Source organism: Pocillopora damicornis, chromosome 2, assembly GCF_964200805.1.
Source record: "Pocillopora damicornis chromosome 2, jaPocDami1.2, whole genome shotgun sequence".
Taxonomy (NCBI): domain Eukaryota; kingdom Metazoa; phylum Cnidaria; class Anthozoa; order Scleractinia; family Pocilloporidae; genus Pocillopora; species Pocillopora damicornis.
Window position 1 is genome coordinate 1,457,488 of NC_142671.1, and position 26,271 is coordinate 1,483,758.

The 26,271-nt window shown below is 36.5% G+C and overlaps 3 protein-coding genes across 4 annotated transcripts; all 3 read right to left on the reverse strand.

The window, feature by feature from the left end:
* Nucleotides 1-11: 11 nt before the first annotated feature.
* Nucleotides 12-6,989, reverse strand: LOC113680750 (high mobility group protein 20A). Its single transcript, XM_027197792.2, has 9 exons — nucleotides 6,703-6,989; nucleotides 5,592-5,617; nucleotides 4,878-4,936; nucleotides 4,160-4,357; nucleotides 3,619-3,733; nucleotides 3,315-3,340; nucleotides 2,912-3,173; nucleotides 2,080-2,434; nucleotides 12-1,370 (listed from the first exon to the last, which is right to left on the reverse strand). Exons 1-9 carry the CDS (start codon nucleotides 6,753-6,755, stop codon nucleotides 1,346-1,348), a joined length of 1,119 nt encoding a protein of 372 aa, XP_027053593.2. The 5' UTR covers nucleotides 6,756-6,989; the 3' UTR covers nucleotides 12-1,345.
* A 2,239-nt stretch (nucleotides 6,990-9,228) lies between these two features.
* LOC113680757 (signal peptidase complex catalytic subunit SEC11A) lies at nucleotides 9,229-13,115 on the reverse strand. The gene is made up of 6 exons (XM_027197799.2): nucleotides 12,999-13,115; nucleotides 12,802-12,911; nucleotides 12,544-12,690; nucleotides 10,999-11,118; nucleotides 10,171-10,228; nucleotides 9,229-9,844 (listed from the first exon to the last, which is right to left on the reverse strand). The coding sequence occupies exons 1-6, from the start codon at nucleotides 13,047-13,049 to the stop codon at nucleotides 9,794-9,796; spliced, it is 537 nt and encodes a 178-aa protein (XP_027053600.1). The 5' UTR covers nucleotides 13,050-13,115; the 3' UTR covers nucleotides 9,229-9,793.
* Nucleotides 13,116-14,565: 1,450 nt separating this feature from the next.
* On the reverse strand, nucleotides 14,566-25,934 carry LOC113680746 (fibroblast growth factor receptor 4-like). Of its 2 annotated transcripts, XM_089195007.1 has the most exons (14): nucleotides 25,799-25,934; nucleotides 24,276-24,430; nucleotides 23,473-23,787; nucleotides 21,891-22,202; nucleotides 21,005-21,159; nucleotides 19,849-20,314; nucleotides 19,450-19,557; nucleotides 18,958-19,139; nucleotides 18,434-18,562; nucleotides 17,708-17,778; nucleotides 17,193-17,233; nucleotides 16,650-16,755; nucleotides 16,143-16,242; nucleotides 14,566-15,688 (listed from the first exon to the last, which is right to left on the reverse strand). In XM_089195007.1, the coding sequence occupies exons 2-14, from the start codon at nucleotides 24,391-24,393 to the stop codon at nucleotides 15,653-15,655; spliced, it is 2,139 nt and encodes a 712-aa protein (XP_089051133.1). In that variant the 5' UTR covers nucleotides 24,394-24,430; nucleotides 25,799-25,934; the 3' UTR covers nucleotides 14,566-15,652. The 2 variants fall into 2 exon arrangements, with proteins under 2 accessions (XP_089051133.1, XP_089051134.1); XM_089195008.1 differs by lacking the exon at nucleotides 24,276-24,430 and having other exon boundaries at nucleotides 25,799-25,881.
* Nucleotides 25,935-26,271: the final 337 nt, after the last annotated feature.

The following is a 26,271-nucleotide window of genomic DNA, read 5'->3' on the forward strand; positions in this document are numbered from 1 at the left end:
ACAACTAAAAATGCAGCAAAAACTTTATTTTCCTTCCATAAGGGAGAACAACGCGTTGAACAAGTCTCGTGGCGAATTATCTATTCGGTAACCAACATCCCAATGTCTCATTATCTTCTAAAAATAAAGAGAGGAAAAATCCATAATCAATAAATACAAGCCGCTGTACAAAAACACAATCGCTAACTGTTCTGTCGGAAAGGTCTCTTGAGTATTTCCGTGTTTTCCAAATATTTACAAACCGCGAAAAAGTCAAATACTAATTACTGTAGAGCAGCAGGAGCAGCACACCGCCTCCTGTCATCTCTTTCTACTCCTTCCATTTAATTCTTGTCATTCTTCTTCCTCTTTTCTTTTTTTTTTTGGCTTTTGTTTTTGTTTTTTTGTTTTATTTTCTTTGTTTTGAGGTTACTTCAACTAATGTATGAAAACCAAACAAGTTATAACCATCACAACAAAAACGTTTACCTGGATCAGGAAAACTTTGATCGAGTCAAAAAGGGTAAATTGTAAACACATCCAATTCGAAGTTGCAAGAAAATCTAAACTCTACATCAGTTTTGAATAAACAATTCACATTATTTTATCCTCACAGTGATTTCAGTCCTTTCCATCAAAGCACTACATGCACTACCCTTACACATCAACCCGTGATTTCCTGGTTGTAAGTACAAGATGTACCCTTAATTACAATCTCATAGGCATACTTGGACATGTACATGTGTAAGTACGCGCATGCGACCCTTATTCTTAGAATCTTCCTGCAAGGAAAATTTTTTAATAACAACAAGTATACAAGTAGAATAAGAGAGATGGTAAGTTTAACCTCGGTAAAGAAATAGAGAAAGAACTTTTCTTTGCCCCACGCTCGTGAAATGACGAAAAGCATCTTTCTCTCAACCAGTTTACGCAGTTAACCCTTTCCCTCCCAAGATCTGACCAGTACTTCCCCTTACTTACTCTCATACATAGGTTATGATGTTAGTTTCAAGAATTTGGTATTGAATCATATAACAATACCCTAATTGACATTTCTCTTTCTTAACCTTGATTGCCAACATGATATGGTATTGATATTGTAAGAGGACTGTCTTGGTCACTAGTGAGAGTTAAAGGGTTAAACAAGCTCAAGTTACTACATCCTGAAAACAAGTTGCACTTCCCAATTACTGCTCTCAGTTTCCCTACATCACTTCGACACATAATGTAAAAAAAAGTTCTACAAATGGTGGTGAACCCATAGTTACTAACACAGTTGACAGGAATTACAAAGTCACTACAGTAAGAAAAAGGAAGGTGGTACATGAATTATCGATGGATCAAAGCATCAGTGATGTGCGGTGCATCAGCTGTTCACCTCTTTTAAGCAACTGAAAATAAACAAGATAACCGCTAACTTCAGCTTTATGTTAAGTTCAATAATCAAGGTACTGAATAAATAAATACTAATGCATAAGTAAATAGCTTGATGAAAAGGTGAACAAAGAAATATTAGAACTTCCCCCCCCCCCCAAAAAAAAAATGAAATAAAAAATTAAAAAAAAAAACAAAATCATGGAGCCTTTTTGACACCAAGCCTTTGCTTGCCTGTCTTCCTACACTGTAGTTCATCTCTCAAACATTTTATGAAAATTTTGGGCACTAAGTAAACTTCAGAAAACAAATGACAAAAAAAAATTGACTATGATGTAATCATTCAGCAGTCCTGCTGATGAATTACAACAATTTACCACATTAAACTGTAAAACCGTCTACAGTATGTTATATGTTTCACAAAAGTTCATTTTAGTTTTCCTTCACAAATCTAGTATTGAATGTTTGATGCACATTGCAGTGTTTATGGAAAAGGAAAGGTACAGTGTGAGTGTTGTGTTGTCACTGTAAAATAAATGGAAATTGCATGAATGCAAAATGTTTCTAACTTTAGCACTTTTTCATTGTAACATTAAAAAGACTAACAAAAAATGGGACAATATTTGTCAAACAATGACATTCAAAGTAACATTAACATTTACACTTCTAGTCCCCCCAAAGTTGTACCTGGTGAAACATCACAAATAGGAAATAACTTGCACTTACTTGGGATAGTCCAGAGAAGCTATAATGTCTTTTATCCTTGATGTTAACTCCAAGTTTTCTTTACTATTTTCTTGAATATATTGTTGCAGTTTTGCTACAAATGAGTCCACTGTCTCTGATGTTAGAGGATCTGTCACTCCTGGAATTTGAATATCAACAAAACTACGGGAAATTATTTGTCGCAATTTGGCAAGGTGTCTCTGCAGTGCACTGATTTCATTTTGTTGCTCTTTCCTTTCTCCTTCCAATTTGTCAATGCCTTTCTTCATATTCTCTATGTGTTTACTAAGAATGGCATTCTGCTCTTCAAACTCTGTGTTCACTTTCCTCAGTTTCCTAAGTTCATTTTCACGAGCTGGAATGAATACAAAAAGAACCAAAGAAATAAATAAGGTACACACAGTATTCCGGGAAAAAGGTTCATGGAGCAAAGCCATTACATATTCACAATGTACATGTACAGGCAGTAGCTTCATGTCCATGCACAGTACACCCACCATAAAATTGCTCACAGTTTTCAAGCTTAAAAACTCATGGTCTCCAGATAAAAAAAAAAATAAAAGTGGAAATGGTACAACAGCTCTCTTCCCACATGGAAGGTATGGTACCTCATCTTGCAAGATGTTGCAAGTCAGGGGCTAACAATTGTGTATTAGGACAATTCTTGTATGAAATACATGTGGTAAGCTGGATTAGATTTCCATAATCATATCACTGTGGCTTTTCCAAAATTATTCCTTCCTTGTTCTTCCGTGAGGACCAGGCATGTTAATGGAACACAAGGCCTAATACTGGTAATAGCAGAATGGCTTCATTTTTGGTTAGGCCTTACCTTTATTGAAGTTTAAAAACTCCTCTGTAAATATTGGAATATCTCCATCTAAAGGAATTTGTAGTGGCTGTGAATCAGAAGTTTCTTCCACTTTTTTTGCATCAGATGAATCTCTACCATTTGCCTTTTCTACGTGCTTCTCAGATTTGTCCATCTGCGAAGAGACCACGGCAAAGTGCTTCTTGCCAGACATATGTTCACGCTTGTTGTGTGGTGAGTTGAAGTACAAGTTACAAGCACTGCAGAACAAGTCATCATTTCCCTAGAGGAGACAACATAATATTGCAATTGTTATCACCATTCATGATATTGAATCTACCAGTGACTTCTAAATTTCAGAATTGCCATTAAAATAATATACAAGGAAGAGTGTACAGAATGTTTAATTTTTTTGCTTATTTACCTCAGCACCATTGACATCTCCTTCACCTAAAAAAAAAGTCAAAACATGTCAAACACTACTTCTGTAGAAAATATCCATACATCACCCCTGTTGTACAAACATGACTATTTCTATAGACGTTACATGTGGGTGAATTAAAACATTTTGACTGAATGCCGCTTATTTTCTACAACGGTGAGCTCAACTGATTATGTGCCAAAAGTCAGCCCATGTTCACCAAAGCAATTTTGAACAACTGTTTGGAAGTATGCATGATGCTTTACAGGGAAAATGGAGAATGTCCCTTTGATAAATGCAGCTTGACCTTTTTTCATTGCTTTTTGTCTGGCTACAAAGTTCTTGTATGCATCAGTCTGTTGATATACTTCTAGTTCCTTCATATAACGTTCTTTGTCCTTCTCAGCTTCTTCCAAATAGGCCTGCAAATATGGAACACAAACAAAACCCTGTTGTGGAATGTACAGACACTAGAAAGAAGCTAGTCTGATGAAATAGCTCTTGCAAAGACACTTACAAGTGAAAAAGTAATTACAGGTGCATCTTCTTCAGCAAAAGTAAAAACCACTCATGACAAAAGTTTCAGTTTAATTGTAGGTTGTCACCAAGAAAAGAAAATACTTCTAATAATGGTACAAAATCGTGTATACTAAATGCGGTCATAGCAAGAAATGTATAAGTGTCAGGAAAGTACATGTGTCAGGAAAATATGCATGCTGCTCGAGATTAATGTACATTTTGAGTAGTGCAATCAGAAAGTCCATTCCAACCTAGAAAGGTTATAGCAGTGGCAAAACCTGCCATTATGCTACTGAAGAAAAATGTGTAGTAGCTACATGAAAGTGTACCTGTTTTTGCTGAGAAGGTAGCTGACTCCACATATTCCCAAGAATCTTGGTAACTTCATGAAAAGGAAGGTTCTGATTCTCAGCCCTGACCTTCTCTCGATGCTCATTCAGGAACCTGACATAACCAGTAAGAGGGGCTTTAGGAGCATTCAAGTCCTTGTCAGTCTTCTTCCTTTTCTTTCCTTTTGAAAATATAGTCTAAAGTGTCAAAAATCCAAATGAAGGTGTTAGAATTTACCACAAATTGCTCAAAAGCAAAACATCAGCTCTAAGTTTGATTTTTATGAAAGGCCCTTTGTACACACTGACAGTACATGACTTTTTGTTTTCAGGGCCATGTAACAGTAAGCTGTACAAAAAAAAAACATACTCAAAAGGAAAGAATCACAAATTAGAGATAATAACAATAATGACAACACTGTGAGGCTCCTCTTTTTCTCACAAATTGTTCAATATTGTCAAACTTCCAAACTGTCCTTGCTTGCCCTCTCAAAAGCCTAAGAATTGGCATTGTTACAAATTTCTTACTGATTATCCCAGTTTTGACAGGTTGTGTCAAGGGGCAGCTGTACTTTGAGAAATTTGGCCCTTGGTACTTGTTTTTGTTGTTTCCTGATTGATTCCTTTAACATAATAACATATTAGGTGCGGTTTTTTTCCTGTATACAAGTACATGTAAGGTGCGTAGCATCAAAACATTGTTCAATTTTGGTCTTACCTTCTTCTGCTCAGGCTTTTGCTCAGGTTTATTTGGACTAGCAGATGGACTATTTTCAGCTAAAAGAGAGGGAAAATTGATTGATCTACAAATGTATGTGCTTCTGCTCTATCAAATTTGATCTGTTTAGTTGAGATCTTTTTTTTTTGGCTGGAAAGATACAACAAAACTTTCATACTCTCTACTGTTCTGAATAACTTGGAAAACAATAATTTTAAGTTCAAGTACAATACTCTGTTAACCTAAAATATCTTATTGTCAATTCTTTATTTTATATGTAGCTGTAACTCCTCGACATTTCCTACTAAAAAAGTTATGAGAATTTGGTGTGAAATCAAGATAACAAATTCTACATGATAAGTTTGAGTACATGTATTCTCATGACCAGTTTTCTAGAAAATGCATGGATATCTTAGGGAGAAGTTACATTTCAATCCCTTCTAGGATTTAAAGGGTTAAGGGCCAAGGTACAGCACATTGTGCTCTTTCATTGTATCAAAGGATTACTGACTATATCCCATTCCTATTCCTAATTCCATCAAACTCAAATGATTGAAAATTTCTAACTGCTATCTATGAACCAAAAGTTGGGATCAGTAGTGGGTGTATCACTTAGTAAGAATTTAGGCTTTTCAAGTTATTATTGGCAAGGAGAGTGTTGATTGAATATAAACAGAATAATGAAAATTGGATGAAGTAAAGGAAGTTGTGTACCTGACGATCTGTCTTGCACAGATGACCTACAAGAAACACAATTGTTTGTAAGATATCACACACTGTTACCTGTCTGTACTTGAAAGTTTTATCTCACCCAAGAATAAAAAAAAGGGAAACCTGAAAATACACAAACCGGGCCATTTCTTTTATTAGGCCTGGTAGATTGTTGAGACTTGTCCAGTAACAGTTTCATACAAACTATTCACATTTTGCGACTAAACTACTTGTACAGCTAAATAGTATAAATTGTCTGATTCCATACAAGAGCAAAAGTATAAACTGATAATCGATGAAGCCATACATATCCAAGACCCGCTGATTTTTTCTCTTTAGTAAAAGAGAAGGATGTACATTAATTTAAATGGCATATTTCGAGACAAGTCAAATCGTACACTTGTTTATTCTTTCTCAATCTACCAACGAAATTTAAAAACCTTCTACCCTGCAATAATGATGGTATTCAATAAACATGTTATCATGTTTTTAAGCGACTCAAAATAGTTCGCGCCCACACACTCTGAGAATTAAGACTACAGCAAGTGTAACTGGTAAACTTTGCGTAAACTTTTAACTTCTTAGTATATCCAGTCAACCATGGTGCTGTACAAATAACAAACACACACCAAAAAAAGCACCACGTAAACCATCCATAACGGTAAAAACCAAAACTTTCCCCAGAGTAACGTTACAAATTAAGCACTCATTCCTCACAATAAAAATGTCCATAAATTGCAAATCAAGTCGACATGCATGTAATCCGCAAGTTCGACAAATTCCGATACACGTAAATACTGTGGCAGAATAAGTGATTTCTGACTAAGATTTAGATATTTGAACGCCTACACCGTGTTGTGGATGTATCGCATTAATATGGTAAGTTATTTAGACATTGAAAAGTTTAATAATCATCCTTTTAATTCTGTACGACTTCATTTTGTTGAAGAGTAATAAAATAGTAATGAGATTGTCCGATTATTCGTTTTGAGACCGATACAACAGCTTTCACACTACTTTTCGAAGCCAGCCGTCAGTATCAATAAAAAAGACATATTTGAAAAAATTACTGGCCAAAAATTATAAATGTGACGGATAAAGATAAATGTCTTACCGTCCTTCGTTTTGTTTTTCGCCGGTTAGGTCACTATCGCCTGCGGTTTCCATGATCTGTCCGATTTCAATGGAGGTCTGCCACGTAGATATTCGGCAGAGTTACGCTTGCACTCGCAGCGTTGAAGATTTCGAATGGATTAGTTGAGTTATCACCTTAGTTTTGCCAATTCTTTCACAGTAAAGTTGTAAAAACGGAAAGAAAACAAAAGAAAAGCGAAGAAAACAACGCGCACTCCTCGAGGCTACCACGCTTCCCGGAACATGCAGAAACCTCTCCTTCCAAATAAGGCTAGGAATGCCATATTTGGGTTGCAAGGTAAATGAGATTCTCATTTTATTTTCAGTTTATTTCTCATCTATTCGCTTAACGCTTCTTTCCTTTCTTTGCTTTCGGAATATCCCTGAGCACCCATTTTCGATTTTCAATCATTTAGAATACACAATTTAAAGACAAAGCAAGAGTAGAGATGGAGGGGGACTTCAATCAATCGAAAGGAGATGAGGATTACCCCTTCACAACCTTTTGTTTTCCTTTTTTTTTTCATTTTGTTGGCTCTGACGAAGGGCTAACGCTCGGAACGTCAGCTTTGAAACTCTTCTCAATGGTCAATTTACGCTATCAACTCAGTTAATAATACCAAATTACTCTGTTATACTCTTCCACCGACGCAGCACCATAGTTTCTTTAGAAACTTAACCTCTTTATTTTTCTCTTTTTTTATGCTACTCTTTGCAAGGACAAAGACAAAGCGCAGAAACGAACGTGGTGATCACGATAGTTTATTTTATTCTTGCAATGTTCTTAAATCTTGCAATGTACTTAAATGCTTCTAAGGCCTGGAAGTTGAACTTATAACTTTTCCTGGATTCTTTAGCGGCCATTTTTCCACTGATGTTATCCACGACACCATGTATTTACGAAGCATTTACCGAGACTGTTCAAACGATATTACGTCTGCAACAAAGGTAATTTGACTCAGAGAGACAAAGAGGGTAATTGGAAGCAAGAGGTAGCCTGATTTACAGTTTGCCACAAGTGGCTACCGGAAAATTACATCAAAAAATGTTTCCACCATTTTTCAATATCTTTTTAGCCTTTTGTAGGCCCTCGGTCGCGGAGGTATGTGAAAGAGCGGGCTAACGACGAACAGCGACCGAGATTGTCTGAGAAACAATTGCATGTTTTTTTTTTTTTTTTAACTAGTCCCCATCTGCTTTTCTGGCTTGTTTCTTCTGAAGGAAAGCCTGGTAAGGCTATACTACCTTGAAAAAGTGATGACCAAGCATACTTCTTTCACTTGTGTTTTGCTCTTAAAAAAAAAAAAAAAAAATAATAATAATAATAATATATAATAATAAATTTAAAAAAAAATTGTCATCTATAACTGTCAACCATAACTGTCAACCATAATAATCAGATTTCAAGTTCCTTTCTTCAAGTTTTGATATTGACATGCGAGTCATTTAACAAATAGATTCTGTGTTGCCATGTACCTGTTCAGTTACAGATCAAAGATGACAAAAATGCCGTAAGAACAAAAAAAGAGGCACATGATGGGAAGTTGAGTGTATCAATGATGTGACAGACTTTAATCCGACACATACTCAGAACAGATGCACAGCAACATGGAATCCTTTTCTTTGTATGACTGAAGGAGCAAATTAATTAGGTTGCCCTGACTAAGCTGGCAATCTACATAAGAGCTCTCAAGAACTTAGTACTGTACCATAAAAATATCACATTACATTTGAACATAAATTTATGCAAGAGGAAGTAATATAACAGATACTCTAGCATAAAGTTTCTCAAGGGATTGGTTAAGCCAGCTATGGAGACCTAACCCATAATGAATTCAATGTGAGCCTACATGCTCAGGCAGCAATATGCCCAGTTTGCACGTGTGTCATTGTGGATAAAAGAACAGTAGCCTGTTAGCCTGTTAACCTTCACTCTGATGAAGGGCTGACATTCGAAATGTCAGCTTTTTTACCCTTTACAGTGGCTAATTTACATTTTCAACTTAGTTGTTAACACTAAATTACCTGTTACAAACTCAGTCTATGAAAATGACAAAAAAGCACATTTCATAAAAAATCCAAGGAAACGAAGGAGGTGATCTCATAACTCTTCCCCCAACCTCCTCTGAGCATTTTCGCCTGCTTTCTCTTTAAACCTTTAACTCCCATGAGTGACCAAGACAGAATTTTTCCTCACAATATCCATACAATATCAAGCAGACAAGGGATGAGAACAAAGAGAAGCATAAAGTAGGGGATTATTAGTTGATCTAATAACAAATCCTCAGAACTAAAATCATAGGAATTGTATGGCAGCCATTAAGGAGAATTACTAATAAGATCTTGGGATTGAAAGGGTTAAACCAAAACCATGACAGAGCAGCACAAGAAAAACACACAGCACTTTGTGGGCCGCCACTCTGCCAACCATGGGGTTTGTTTTCTCCCTTCATAATGCAATAATAAAATGAACCAGAAACCTTAAGAAAGTCTGAAAGACCATTGATAAAGTCAACCTGTTTATTTATGTTCATAAATAGGGTTAACTAATAGGGTTTGCAAAAAAATGAACTGTTAGAGTGCTTGACATAATATATGCATGTGACTGGTAACTGGCCACTAAAAGCTGTTTGAACAGCTAGTACAAACATGCCCTAAATGATGTTATTACCATGCATGGAACAGGAAAATTAATCTCACATCGAAATATCTGTGACGATAGTTTTTTTGTCAACTTAAACAGTGATCTATGGTCTAACTCTTTACTCTTACATCTAATCATTGTAAATCCTAGAGGCGATTGACAAGAACCTTCTCCCTATAATATCCCAACATTATCCAGCAAACTAGTAATGAGAATATTCAACATTATCAGGTAGAAGATACCAACTCAATCTACGACCAAATTCTTGTAACTATTAGTAATTTGCAAGTAAATGTATAGCAGTGAGAGAAGAGAATTAATAATCAAATCTTGGAAATTAAAAGATTTAAAAGATGTTTAAAGGGAAAGGAAATCTAGGCCTTCTACTGTTTGGGTTTTCTCACTATTTTTCTTGTAATCCTTTCCATCATTCTCTGTGTAAAAGAACAAATGCACCTAATCCAGCAAGAATGGCATACTAAAAAACAAAAGAGGAGAGCACATCAATCATCTATTCAAATAATTGTTATGGATTTCTTACAGCGCATAATAACCAAAATTAATCCCAAAACAATAACACTATGTTGGAGTATTTTCACAGATATGATGGAATTAGCCCACCAAAATAAAATACAACAACAACAAACTATGATAAAAAAAAAAAAAAAACTAAATGATGTATTTTCTTTCAATCCAAATGAGAGCTAAGTCCCCAGAGGCTGAAAAACTCCTCTGAAGTCACCACTTAAAAGTGAAAAATAAAAAAAATTTCTTTGTAACACTGTGCAATAATCTAGGACTTACTTTAAATTTTGGATAATCATTCATGAGAATTGTTACCATGCCAACATAAGGGACAAACCTAAAAAAGAAAAAAAAAATACTCAGACTAGTAAATTTTAATCAAGTACTCTTTTCAAATAACAAAAAAATTAAATAAACAAAACAAAAAACACACATAAGAAACCCTCTAGTGGCTTAAAATTCAAAATGTAATAATTATTACAAAAGTTACACCACTTCCTATTTCCAGCTGAATGTACATGTAAATTACACCTGTACTAGGGGTCACCCATTTGACCAAAATCTAGAGAGTGACATGGTGTATGTGTTGTTGAAAAAAATGTTTATTACATGTCAATTCATTTCACTAAGAGCTAAATGAATAAGTCATGGTAATCTGTAAGTTTTTTCTTTTCTGGTTTGGTGAAGTAAATCACTGATATATTAAGTGGTCTCAAAGGAAAGAAACTTTATAGGTAAGTAGACCAATCATTTGTCTCAATTAGAGATTAACAAGGGGACAGTTTGAAAGAAGTGAAGCACACTAGAATTAAGTAGTCTTAGATTCTGTACTATATGTGAAAAAAAGAAAAAACAAACAAACAAAACATAATCCCCTCAAGCTTTAAAACTCAGCTGCTATCTTTTCACACCTTTACTTTCTAAAAAAAAAGTTAACACCTCTCTGGGACAGGTATTTAGTACTTGTCACTGCATTTTCCCTTTAAAATTTATATTATTTCCATCATTTTTGTCTGTCAGGACAGTGCTCCCAGAAAAAATCTGATATTGACAGTTTTGACCCCTGATTTAATATACAGGAAAAACAAATACAACTGTGCATCTTACCCCCTTGCTCGCCCAACAACATCTTTTTTCTCTAACCACAATTGTCCAGGAGCATAGAGCCCTCGATCATCCACTGAGTTATTGTCACCTTTTGTTAAAAATTTGATAGCACCATCCTCTCTGAAAAGAAATATTCATTCCAGTTACAATGATTTCAAAGTTCTTGCATATATATAACTAGAGGCTAAATCTGCCTTAGCAGTTCCACGTACAAATTAGGGCTTACGAATTTAAGAGAAGAGTTAATTTTTTCTAGACAAGGTATTATAGAATAAATAATAGTTAAATTAACCCTTTAAATCCCATGAGTGACCAAGACAGAATTTCTCCTTACAATATCAACCTGATACGTGATGAGAATAAAGAAAAATATCAATTTGGGGATAATTAGTTGATTCAATACTAGATTCTCTGAACTGACATTATAAGATTTGTATTGTTGGCAGTAAGGAGAACTACAAATTTGATCTGGGAATTAAAGGGTTAAATACACAATGAATATGCCATGTGGAATAAAAAAAAAAAAAATAAACAGGAAGTATCATTTAATATCAAAATATCCAATGTAAGAATCTGCACATTCTCAAGCCAACAAGTTAATGTTGGAAACTTCAAAATTTAAAGATACCATTAAGATGCACCTCTAGCAAAAAGAGAGATTCTGAGTAATGTAATATACAGTGTAAAATCAACAACTGGACAGTACATGTAGTTTAGCGTGATCTGTAGTTTTATCCATAATAATATGTGTCATCACACTGGTCAAAATGTCGTGGACTTACGAGGCGCAGCAGAGTGAGTCCACAAAAAATTTTGACCACTGGATGACAAATATAATTTTTGTTGAGAGTAGTCAGACCACGCTAAGTCTGTTGAGTTGTTTTTTACCACAATTTTGATGTTCATTCAAATGACTCTTTCAGTGACAAAGGTATTGTGTGACACATTGATGCCAGCAGCGTATTGTCTCTACTCTTATCAACAACAGCAAATTGGGCTGTCAGATTGCCACATTACCGCCTATTGTGGTAAAATAACATACATACTAATCATAGAACACTTTCAATAAAATTACCACGGAATATCCTGTGAAGCAAATACATTTTTTTCAGTATACACATATGCCTTGAAGGAAAGTGTGTAGCAGAAAAATAAATTTCTCAGCCAAGCTACCTTCTGATATACCATGACAAAGTGTAGCATAATTATTGTAAAACATGCTAAAGAAAAAACATAAGTAGTAAATCAGCAGGAAAAACAGTGCTTTGCACAATTTTGGTCCAAGGGTATATCTCTCATTAACTGTTGAAGGACTCTGTGATTTTCAAATGAGCACTCAATCCAGCCATGTAATTTCTATTAGCAGAGACAACACTAGACTACAATCGTTAAGACTGTTCCAATAAAAAGTGAAAGCCTTCGATACTATAAGCACAGTAAAGATTGTTAGAACCCACTTTAGAGATTAGAATTCAAACGGAAGCCAAGTACTTCACGTTCAGAATATTGATGAAATTAAGAGAAGAGGTAAAGCTACACACTCACTTTTCGTGTATCTTTAAAACTCGGTGAACGATAGGTATTTCGCGCCCTTCAACTTTAAATACAACGATTTCTCCGACACGAATCGGATCTTCTTTATTGGTTAGAAACAAAAGGTCGCCGCGCTGAAAAGCAGGCTCCATGCTTCCACTGAAAATTAAACAAAAACTTCAGTATCATCAAATGCTTCAAACTTCTAGAACACAATATTGTGGTAGAATAGAAAATGTTTCTCACGAGTTATTTTTTTCAATTATTTACCTCAAAACTACAACTATAGGACTCTCACTGCCCGTAACTACCATCAATCCTTTCCAGATCATGAGAGCAGATGACACTATCATGGCAAAATTCAGACCTTGATAAAAGAGCTGGGGATTGAAAATCGGTCTGTTAGAACATAAAACATTCCTCTACAATAATCTTATACTGAAATCGTATTTAAACCGGTGTACAACCTGTCTTTTATTCATTCGTCTCACATCTTCAAACCAAGATGAGATGTCCATGATGGCGGACACGTGTAATACGCAAGCGCACAATGTTGGAGTGTAAAAGGAAGGTGGAAAACTAGAACAAAGGACGGTGGAAAACTGGAACAAAGGACGGTGGAAAACTGGAACAAAGGACGGTGGAAAACTGGAACAAAGGACAGTGGAAAACTGGAACAAAGGACGGTGGAGCAAGCAGTACAAGAACAAATGTGCATATCATCATTGGTCATTCTTTACCGTACATCTTCAGCGGTGACCGCTAGATTCTGAAGATAAGAGTCAAAGAGCATATAGACTCAAGTGCTAAAAAAATGCTGAAAATATATCTTTGCGATAAGCATGCCTTTAATTAACAAAGGGGTAAGTTTCTAGAGAAACTGTGGCCGCTGCGTCGGTGGGAGAGTATAGCAGGTAATTTAGTGTTAACAACTGAGTTGAAAACATTAATTAGCCACCGTTAAGGGTAAAAAAGTTGACGTTTCGAGCGTTAGCCCTTCGTCAGAGCGATTACCCTTTACGGTGGCTAATTTACGTTTTCAACTCAGTTGTTAACACTTAATTATCTCCTTTAATTAACAGTTTAAGAATCCTGTTAGGGAGCAGCTAGAGAACGAACGAAATATAGGGAAAATACGAGACGCAGTTGATTGCTTCTCTGTACTTCTTGAGTGCTCTAGACACAGAACAGAGTGCAGCCAAGCCTTTTTTATTTTGTTTTTTGCCCTCGCACGGTCTCTGGTCCCCGAGACATAGGCGCCGCGTATAAATATGCACAGATATAAGTGAGAACATTTTTATAGGTCATAGGCCCTTATACATAAGGCAAGCGTAATTTTTGGCGTGATTTGGAAAACGAGCATAATTTTTGCATTTTGTTACAAAGGGGCAATGCTACCATAATCAGCATATTTTTAGTTTTTTATTGCTATAAATTTTTTTTAAGGGAACATTACCAGAGTCATCATTTGTTTGTTCTCTAAGATTCAGTATTCCATTGTTTAGTCTATTTTCAATTTTGCAATGTCTTAGGGGGAAGAAGGTTACCGCAATAGTGCGTCTAAAGGACTGGAAATACTGGACCTAATTCAAGATTACGTTGGTACCAGGTAAAGTCTATATTTTTACTCTCACAAAGTAATTGTTACTTGTTACATTCGCGATTACATGGAAAAGATACGGGTTTCCAAAAGAAGAGTGATTAGTAAAGAATTAACTTTTCCTTTGTTTAAGAGTTCGTATGATATTATTTTAACCGTTTCGTTTTTCTTCTTTTAATCAGTTTTAAATAATTATTTAGGCCAAACCATAATTTCGTCTTGTAGCACGAGACACGAACATTTTCTTGCACTTTTAATGCTTAGTCCTGGAATCATTTTTTTTTTTCGAGATCTTGTAATCAACTTCGTTTTGGTTTTGACTTGACTTTAGAGACTTTATTGAAGAATTTTGTTCGAGAAGAATAACTGGTTCCTTGGAGTCTTAGTAAAGACCTTCTCCAAGATGTGAATAGTTTCATCTTCGCGCAGTAAAGTTTGCGTAAACACATATTCTTTATTTAAAAACAGTGAATACAGGAAAGGAAAAGATGCGGCTAATCTACAATCAAACATACTGCAATGTTAGTATAGCGAACAACATGATTTCTCGTGCACTTTGTTGCTTGTAAGTACTACTAAATTTTTCAAAGACAACAAAGTTACACGAGCCCGAAAATGATGTTAGAAAGTGGCTCAAGACTCTATCCCTTCCCCTAGACTCCTCTTTCCGAATGTCTTTCCATTAGATCCCCTCACCTCTTCCCTGTAAAGTAAAATGAATTGTCTTTTTATACAAACTCCATCTGGTTTTGAAATCCACGTTAGCGATCAACTTCAACTTTACTTAAAAGGAAACTGAACGCTTGCTGGCCAAAAAATACACCTACCTCGCATGCTGTAGCCGTAATTCTTAATTTGATATGCCTTTCTTAACCGAAAATTGCCTAATAACTGAATCTTTACGTTATACATCTGTTGAACTTAGCTTAAGTTATACATCTGTTGAACTTAACTTCTTTCCTACAGTTTAGAGTTTCGATAGCTGTCAGGCATCGTTTACAGAGCTAAAATCATTATTCGAAGCCATAGAAGGTATTAAAACTTGATTCTACATGTCTCAGGTTATAACAGGCTATTTGCTCTCTAATATAAGCGTCTCTAAGTGTTGGGGACCCTAACCACGCACCTTAGTTAAAAGGCAAATTTGCGATGATATACAAATGAGACTTAATTAACGTTAGTCCAATGAAATTTCTCGGAAGTGCCTTACAACTATAGAACATTTCAAAAGAAGTGCTTCCTATACAAATTGAGAACAAATAATTCATTGACAGTACAGGTAGCAACGTCTATTCTTTGCTCCAATTTTCCTTACATAATTGCGAAACCTTCACTAACAGGGAGACAAATATTTGAATTCGAAATTTTGGAGCCTAGTCAGCGACAGCATCTGGGTCACACAGATTTCATAAGCATAATCATCGGGCCTCAGTACATTTATGCACTTATTTGAGATATCGTGGTTGTTTTTATATTGATAATCAAATCGAGTGAGTTTTTTGCTTCGGCATAAGAGCGTCATCAGGCTTCTCCATCGTCGATATTTGTATATGTCCTCTGAAATAAATAATAGGAATAAAGATATCATCTATTGATTATTAACACTAAAAAATGATGAATGAGGATAGAAATAATGGTGTATATGAATTAATACCAAAGTAAAGAATGAACTTTTGGAACAAGCAAAAGAAGAAACGAATGTACGCCCAGGTGGATGAACGAAAAAGCAAACGGATGGATGACTATGTGTACAAATGGATGGATGGCTGCAGTTAAAAATAAGAGGTTTACCCGAAGGACTGATTGGGTGACAGAAGGATCTATGGACTGGAAAAGGACGAAAGGAGGGAAAAAGATGGATACAGCCATTAAATCCACTCTCCCTCGCCAACTTCGTTCGAATGGAAAATGTTTTCTTTCTAATTCGGACAGAAAACTAGATAACTCAGACACAATAAGAGAACTGCAGGAAATACAATTTGGGTAGCTTAGCTTGTTTCAGATTGATTACCTTCACTTCTCGCAAAATATTTTGCAGCTGTTGAGCGATCTCTGAAAAGGCTGGTCTCATCAATGGATTTTCTTTCCAACAAGAGCTCATTAGCTCATATCTAAAAATTCAATATAGTTCTAGTTAACATTGTCTTGCAGCTAATGCTTTCAGTATCTAAAATGACCATACCAAGTGTAAAAAGGGGCGCAAAGTGGTGACCTTGCACGAACTGATGATAGAGCTTACTGGGGAGATGACTGACTTGTGACATGTGAGATTTGACTTGACACGCAAAAACTTTTTAAATCAGAACGAATGACATGATTCGATGCATTGTTTCGATTTTCGACAAGAAAAAAAGGATGTCAGAGCCTTGATCTTCCAAAACTTGGATCGAAGGCAGAACGCATTGAAATTATTTCTAGAAAGAAGGCAAGTAGACGTTCTTTCATTTGAAGCATTCTACAATATAATCAATAGCTCAATTTATTTTCTGTTGGCTTTATACAAGACTTTGAAGCTTACAATTCTCCATAGCATTGATCGGGACGAGGCATCCTGTATCCCGTAGCCAGTCGACTTACTAGGGCAACTGGAGATGTGATGTCAGGGTATGGGTATGGCAACTCACCTGTTTGAAAAGCAGAAGATATGACCTTAGAAAATCTAGGTTTAAAGAAATGACTTTAAGGCAAAGAGTATTTCAGTGGTAAATTTACGTAAAAATGGAGACTTGCAAGGACTTCATGAGGTGAGATAAACAAAAATTAAGCGCTGTGACAAACAAGACGAAGCACGTATGAATGAAAAGAGAAGGTTTAGCATGCACACAGCCCATACCAAGACACCATAAAGTGGTCCCCCGATTTTTTTCAATTTCGTCTTTCAAGCAACAATCATTTCTTTAAATGAAGATGCGTTTGTCTATATGGATCATCACCATGAAAGTTAGCTTACTCACTAACTATAGGCTGCTGTAACGGATAGGAGCCTAACTCCTGACGAAAGCATGATTTATAGTTCTCAGGATGTCGTTCTAAGTCGTACATAGTATCACGCTGCACTTACCATGAGTGGCGATTTCCCATAGAACGATACCGAATGACCACCTGCAAATATGCACCAAGGCCTGTATAACGTCAATGAATAAGGAACAACTAGCACGGAATTGATCAAGGATCGAGCCTCGATGTATTTTTTGATTGTTTAATGGAAATATACATCGCTTAAGACTTCGCTGAGTCTCTCCTGTCATGTGAACCTCGCTTCTGGTATAAATAATTATTTTAATCAACTAATATGAGCATATGATGCTCGATTTGAAGGAAGGAATTACTTAAGTTATGTTAAGTTCTCATGGTGTGTCCACAAATGCAAATAGGTATAGATACACCATGCATATACATAAAAACGAGTAAACAACGAAAAATGAAGCCCAGATGTAACCATGATAATAACGCTCCAAGGAAAATAGCAGAGCGTAGGGCACACGTGTTTTTTTCTTTTTCTTTCGCCACTCAATACTTGCGACTCAAAGTCAAGAGACAGATCTCTGACATTATTAACTACAAATTGAAGCTTACACATCACTCATGGATGTAAAATGCAGATCCCGCAGAGATTCTAACGACGACCATCTCCACGCAACCTTGCCCTGTTGAAAAGATTGATTCACGTGAGCAAGCTCCTGTCTGTAGTTCAGGCAATGTCGCTTGAAACTGGGAAGAGGTTGGATTCACGAAACTGAACGATGCATTCAATAAGTATAAGCGACGTATTTTCCACTGAACGTTGAACGTTGAGATGTATATCAGTTTTTAACAATTATTGATTCCAGTAAAATCCAGGGTGATGGTTATCGTGGATTTTATTATTTCTATCTTTACTATTGTTATTGTCATTATTATCAGTACACACACGAGACCAGGGTTAATTAAGTGAACGCGTCACATAAAACACAGCTCGTTTGGAGTTTCATTTGAATTATAACGTTAGAAGGAATAAATTTATCGTCTCCGACTTTACTATGGAAGGGTATCAATTCAAATGCTTTTAAGTTCGTTTATTTGTTTAATTTGGTTGATCAAATGAGTTGAAAATGAAATTGGGCCACCGTAAAGAGTTTAAAAGCTGACGTTTCGAGCGTTTGCCCTTCGTCAGAGAGATTGGCCTGACGGAAGGCTAACGCTCGAAGCGTCAGCTTTTGCACTCTTTACAGTAGTCAATTTACACTATCAACTCAGTTGACAAAACCAAATTATCTTGACTCTCCCCACCGACGCAGCGCTACAGTTTCTTGAGAAACTTACCCCCTTGCTGGAGGTCACTGTGTATATACCAGCAGCGGATATGTCCCTGGCTAATCCAAAGTCTCCAACTTTAGCCACCAGGTTGGCATCAACTAAAACATTCCTGGCTGCTAGATCGTGATGAACAAACTGTTAGAGAGGACAAGTTACACATTTGTTTCTTTAAAGACGCTCACGAATAATGGGGTGAGTGATTTGTACCCTCACTTTACAACCTGTGCTTACGCTATGGTAAAAATTTATGGGCAAAGTTCATAAAATCCTGACACTTTTGGCAAGACTTCAAACTTCAATTCCAAATGTGCTGGGCAGTCATTCCTTACTTGGCTGTAGGAAATGGCCAAAGATGTTAAATTCGTATAGTTTCCCGCCTGGATTTTCTCAGAAAGTTACTTTCGCTCTAAAAGTTTATAAAAAAAGACACAAAAAATATTTTTCATGCTTCGAACTGCCTGTACTATATTTAGAGCAGCCTTCTCTAACGACAGGTTAGCAAATTTAACTTCACAGTCAACAGGTGTCACCTTTCTTTCTTCTAAGTGCTGCATTCCTTCGGCGATCTGAAGTGCAATTGTAACCAACTGCCGGTCATTCAGCTTACACCGGACGTTTTGATAATTGTTCCTTTCCGCAGGAGCCCTCTCAGCCTTCAAGAGATTTTCCAGGCTTTCACCACGAATCAATTCAGTGACTAGAAGAATTTTTCCTAGAAAGGATAGAGCAAACACACAAGATTTGACAAGAAAAAGTGATGGGACATCATTTCCTCTTTAGTTAAGTTGGCGGGAGGAAGAGGGATCCCCAAGAAAACACTAGAAAAATTCGAATTGTTTCCGATCAAGAAGAACAAATTTTTGACATAGTGCATATGAAGTGGACTTGTTGCCTATAATCATGAGATCAGTTCGTGTACTGTTCTACACACCCATGCGGCCGAAATGTTACCTTGTTGGACCGTGAATCACCAAGTAAACACGTCTATTTCTAAAACGTTACATCGTCGAAAACTGACTTACCTCTCTCTATCCGTGTGCCAATCAAAGTGACAATATTAGGATGTTTCCCAGTTTTCTTTAAGGTCCTTATTTCATTAAGCAGGGTTTCTTTGGCAATGGCACTAGGGTCTCAAAATGACATAGAGAAGAAAACAAAAGGACTCCTTAACTTTCTTCAGTTTACGAAGTTCGCTCGCCGTATCTGGCTATGGTAACAAAATAATGTATGGGAAAAGCGGCTTGATTAAGGCTGTAGAAAGCGTTCAAAGGAGACAATAGCAGACTTTATGAGTGTTTTCCATCAAAAGAAAAATGATGAAAATAGTAAGATGGCGCATAGCTTCCAAAGAAATATTAGTTCAAAAGCATACCACTGTTCTTAGGAATTAACAAGTGGACATTTCGATCTCGTGTACCCACCTTTTAGCTTCTTAACAGCTACATCTATCATGTTTCCGTCTTTTCCACCGTAGCGCCCTTTGTAGACGATCCCAAATTCGCCCTCTCCGAGTATTTCATTGCAGACTTCAAGATTTTCCAAGTTTACGCATCTTTCTTCGGTCTCTTGAGATATTTCTCTCCAATCGCGCTGTTCGTCAACATTCAGGTCAACACCTTTATCAGCAGTGAAAATGTCACCACCAGCAATCTTCCCACCCGATTCTAATCTCTCTCGACCATTTTCTGTTACATCCTGTGTAGAATCACCCTGCTCGCTTCCGTCTGGAGGACTTCTGTCCCCTAATCCGTACCCCAGTAACAGGAGCCTTTCCTCGGGGGTCTCAATGGCTTGGGTATTGGGAGAACAATTGTTTTCAAGGTCATATATCGTGTTTATCGAATGTTTGGCCTTTTCCAAGCATACTTTTGTTGTACGTTTTCGTGCCTGTCATTTAATCGAAGAGAAAAGTTAATTGTGATATCTAAAAAAAAGCGTGTTTAGCCTTTATCATCAAAATCATTTGTTAGAGATCCTTTCAAAATTCTTCATAGAAATGAAATATCTCGAACTTTGATTTACTAGTCTTACGCGTATTAAATAGCGTTTGTTTAATACGGAAGGAAACAAAGCTGGCCGAAATCGCTGTAACATTTTTTATTACGATGACATTCAAAATTGGTAAAATTAAGATATGTAATTAAGGAATATAGCTCTTTTTCAGATTGAACTGCTCCATAAACCCAGTGAAAATGGGTCGCGCAAGCCACTGCATGCTTCTGTATGAGATATTCACGAAGTGGAGGGCAGGAGAACTTGGAAGCGATGAAGTAAGGAAAGAAATGGGCGTTTTCTTTAGCCTTGGCACATCATAGAGGCAGACTTTTGCTAAGTGAAGCAGAGCTGACGAAATTTATCATACGCAAGTTTGCTTATCCTGGCGTCGGAAGGAATGCTGGGATTGACCAGTTTTCAGACGGGGCAAGTTTTTGGCGTGTCGATCTTTGTTATTGTAAGGCGAGATGCAGAGTCTAGAGAAGTTGTCATTGTTCTTATTTTTACGAATTCTTTTCCTTTCCATGACGGTCAGAGGAGATCATTACCCTGTGTGCGGATGTCATGTAACGTATCATTTACCTCCTTATCACAATTTTTACGCCGATTCCACACAAACCCAGTGACCACACAAATAACTGCAGCTACCAAAGTGCATGATACAGCGACTATAGTTATCTGAGATGCTGAATTTTCTGGCGCTCCTTCCTTGACGAATACGAAAGTATGAGTTGTAGCTACGAATAATAAATGAAAAAATAACAATTTATTTTGAGTCTGCAGTCTTAAATCTCAAGCAGAGGAAGAAAATCATTTGTAATAATGATACAAACAACAATTATAATGATGACGACGACAACGATAACAATAATAGTGATGATGATGATCTTAATAAGTGTAATAAGTCAGATGTATAAATTGAAAAAAGGGGAAAAAAAAGGAGAAATACGAGGAAGAAGAAGAAGAATAGGAAAGAATTGTGGAGGATGAAAAAGGAATTTACAATTTAGGCCATCGAGATTTGATTCAAGAGTCAATTAATTGCAGGAACGGTCGTTGAGATCCTATTTTTTCCTCTTGGATTTGTCTCATTTGTGATCTTTCTTTGGGATGTCGGGGCCCAAGGCTTTTTTGCCATTCGAAAGACCCGGTTTGAAGAGAATTAAACTTTAAGGGGAGTCTTGATGATAGGAAGACGAGGAGGTACAGGGACCGGGTGAAACTGAAATGATAAATTTAAAATTTTGTATTAAGATACATTATACTCTAATGACATGGAGAATTTTTTTACAATCTACGGAAATGTACACCAAAAAGCAGTCATCCAAAAACCGAGCTTATGTCGCCTACTTGGTGTTGGGAAAATTTCAATTAGATGACTGAGTTGGCATGCAAGTGGAAGACTTCGTGGAGTTCCAACTTTGAAATGATAAGGGGAAACAAACACTAATGCATATGAATGTCTAACCTGAAACTTTCGGGGTTAAAAAAGCCGGCAAAGACAAATTCTTATCACCGCTGTTTTTTGCCTCACACTGATATTTGCCAAAATCTTCTTCCTTTACTCTTGTAATAAACAAGTGGCTTTGCGTACTTTTGTCGTCCAGTGGATCGTTAATGAATGTCACCCTTGGGTTGGATTGTAAGGCAAATGAATCATTATTTTTGATCCATGAGATGCTTGGCGTAGTAAGACCTGTGGCAGTGCAGTTGAAAGTTACATTGGCCCCTATATCAGCACTTTGGTTCCGAGGAACTCCTATTAACTCTGGCGCATGGACTGTAGGGAAAAATACTTTGCAATGAATATACTTGTTATTATCGAGATCATCCGGTTTGGAGTTAATCCAATTATAGTAAGAGACGTTAGGTGATGTTAGAATTATTAAATTTTTGTGCCAGACAAGAAGATAACTTCCTTTGAGACTTACGCATGCCACAATTTTTATGACCATATTCTCGTGCTTAGAGGGAAGTATGTCAGGCATATGAATAGAGGGGGTAAGTTTCTAAGGAAACTGTGGTGCTGCGTCGGTGAGAGAGTATGTCAGGGTAATAAAGTATTATCAACTGAGTTGATAACGTAAATTGGCCATCGTAAAGAGTTTAAAAGCTGACGTTTCGAGCGTTAGCCCTTCGTCATAGAGATCGGAGGAATTGTAGGTTGTGTGTGCTTATATGCAGAAAATGGAGCTACGTTATTGGTGGGAATATGGTGACGAGAAAGAAAGAAGAAATTAGTTGAACGAAAATCGCACGTTGATACCATGTTCTCGAGTTTTACGGTTTTCCGAACTGCCTAAATGTAGGGAAAGGCCGCAAACAGCCATATGCTCCTCAGAATGGCTAGCGAGATATAAGTGTCTAGCGACTGGTTTAGATGCGTCCTTTTCACTTCTTTCAACGTCGTGAAGGCGTCCTCGGAATTGGTCATCTAGTCGTCTTCCTGTTTCACCAATGTATAACTTTTTGCAGCAAGAGCGAGTTATTCAATTGGTGACACTTGCAGAGATGTATGTGAAGTGATCATTGATCTTTATGGATCGATCTCTTGAGTCCCGACAAAAACATAGGCAACTCTTTAGACAAAAGTTCATTTCAAACCAGTGACCAACCTGGAACTTTCGAATGCAGTTGCTCACGATGCAAAACTTTCCTTTCATTCACAACGTAGAGAAAATGTCGGGACTCAAGAGATCCATTAATTAAGATCACTGATCACTTCAGGAATATAATCAGCTCCTCATATCAAGTACCTAATAAGAATTCATCGGGCCAATAATTATTGGTCCTTATTCAAATTATTCTTTATTTTTGTAGCAAAACCATCAGAAAGAACTTTGAAGAGCTATGCGGAATTTTCCAACGGAGAGAAATTATATATTGGACTTGCCTGTCCATACATTCAAGGAGTTTCTTAGACACTTTTTATTACATTTGTGGCTTCTTGTTCAAACACAAATCCATCTATATTCCATCATTGCCTCCAAATCCAAAACACGGCGCCTACCTTCGCATTAAAGAACCTAGGAAGTGTGAAAGTTGCTTACCTTGGATTTCAAATGATTTCCTTGTGCAGTGGCTTGAGTAACCATTGCCCGCTTGGCAAGTGTAACGGCCAAATTTGTCAACTGTCAGATTTTTAAGTACTAATGGGCAGCTTAATTTACGTTTGTTTGAAGGCTGCTGGCATTTAGATCCCACTTCATTACCCTGTAGATCGTACCACTCGATATACTCGACCCATCTATCCTTATATCCAATATCTATCGCTCTGGGCTGCGCTGTACAATTCAGGGTAATGGAGACACCAATGGCTAATGTGCTGTTTTCTGGACTTGAAGAGATGTCCACAACGGGTCTGACTGAGTTGGAGAGATTGAATAATTTTTAAAAAAATATGAATAAAGTACAATTTCCTTATAGCCTATCCGACAATGAGAAAGATTATTAATAAATCTATCTTATAAATTTAGCTAGTGTAGTTCACAAACTCTTGACCGATCAAGAGTTTTAATGCAGCTTTTTAATCTTAATTTTTAACTTTTATGTTCCACCTGAAGAAGGCCGAGGGCCGAAATGTCCTGCTTTTAAACGCTGGATCAGTCAAGAGTTCATATTCGGTTTTCCTTATTTACACATGCTAAACGTTTTGATGAAGACACCTGCATTCTCTGGATCCTCCACATGACTAGGAGCTGTTTATTTGGCACCATTTTATATTTTCAGTACATACTCACGTTCAGTTATTTTGCTCACAAGAAAAACTTTCGCATGAACATCCTTTTAGAGCAGGACGTTTAACTGCTTACTGCCCCATTTGGAATGTTTGAAAGTAGTTAAAACTACTTACTTGTTATATTGGAATCGCATGTTTCGCCTCTGATGCTGAATGGCAGATTCCATAACGCGCCCATAAGAGTTAAAAGAACTGAACATGTTGACGCTTTTCTAAGACAAAAGTTACCCATCGTGGGCCGGGATTGTTTCCTCAAAATGAGTTCTTTTCTGGGAGAAAGTAAATTACCAAGGAGGTAAGTGGAACTATAATATCATTAACTCAGTACTGAACTTTGCTATGAAAGAAATATTTTTGTTTATTTTCATACAGTTTCGTTTCAATGCGGTATTGATTTCGTCACTTACACTTGATTTTGTTGCTTATACGTGCTTAATATTTTTTTTAAATGTTAATCTTTTTTTCTTGGGCGCGATTTGAGCCTGAAAACGATCTTAACATGCTCTTAAAGTTATGTGATATAATACTTAGTTTAGATCGGGTTTAAATAAGAGCTGTCTAACAAATAGTACTGAGCTTTCTTTTATGATCCTTTTAGTATTTTTAGAAGGTTTTAGAAGCCTGTTTATTAGTTCAGATGAGTTCGACCACAAACTGAGTTGTACTTTAGTGTATCGTGCGATAAGGAAACCGCATTGTTAATGTTAAAAAAGCCCTTAAGAATTTGAGATAATTGTTCTGTTCCACCACAGATTAAGATTGAACAAATTGAGATTAGAAGAACCGAATACTTAATAGAATATCCAGCAAAATAAAGTAAGCGATCATTGAAAGATTTTTTACAAGAGTTGCGTTGTCTGAAACGCTATATTCTGGTAGCTTTCAGGGTGGTCATATGTTTGTTATTATTGTTATGTAAGCCAAAAGTTGACCCTCTATTTTTTATCCATCTATCACAGGCTTCCGTTTGGCGACTGTAGTAACGAAAAGAACATTGAAGTTGATAGAATCAATTTTTATATTTTCAAAATAGTTCATTTATAGGAAAAAAAGCCAATTTGTTTCTTGGAAATGGGTCACTGTACTAAAAAACTTATCCCAATGCAAGTGGTCAAATATACCAAATAATACGCTGAGAGAGAAAGGAAGAGGCGCATCATATTTCAGTTTGTGTTCAAATTTACAAGAGCTGTTAGACACAGCTGACATAACTAATGATGAGATCGATCTTCCTGTTTACAAACGGAGAAACTTAATTTGAATCAAAGCATTTTGCATCAAGTTTATGTTTCCTTGACTATTTTCCATAAGCAAAATTCAAGACGTCTAAAAATTATGTTCAAGAATCTCTCCAGATTTCTCAAAACTACAGTGCAATTAAGCGTCACCTATGAATCACAACCTGGTAATATAACGAATTGTATCAAACAGTTTAATTTAATGATAAATTGTTCTGCAAATCCTTTTGAAAAATATATTGTTTGTTCATGGCTCTTCTTCGCTGTTCACAACACCACGATCGAAATTAACATTTTCCTTTTCATTAATTTCTTCAAAAGATAACTCTTTTAGCAACGGAAATGCAAAAGAAGTCGTCAATTGGAAACTAAAATAATGTGAAAAATGAATACACTTACCTTTCGGTTTAGCTGTGAGAATTGTTAACATACCACCTATGGGAATCATAGGTTGTCAATTAAGGTCGTGTAGAAAATTATGCACACTTTATTGAGTAAGAGAAACGTAATACGAAACGGCATTTTTGTTATTAATAGAATACAACTCAGCGGATGTGGTTTGAGGAAAATGAAATAGGTTACAAGGGATGGATAACATCAAAGATCAGGTTCACTAAGCCTGTTTGTCAGCTAATTGTAGAATGCTGTTATGCTGTTATGACCAATTCATAAATAAGTTTCTGGCGGACTAGAGTGAAAAACAGGAAGATGTGCGTATACGCTGAAGAGTGATTTGAGTACGGGGAAACGCTTTGCTTGTAGGATAATCGTAAACAACTGGGACCAGCTGTGTTTCTTCCAAAACTCAGTTTTCCATTTTGTGCGAAGTTCTGTTATCTCACTGTTTGACAGAGTGCATCCGCAATCCAAAA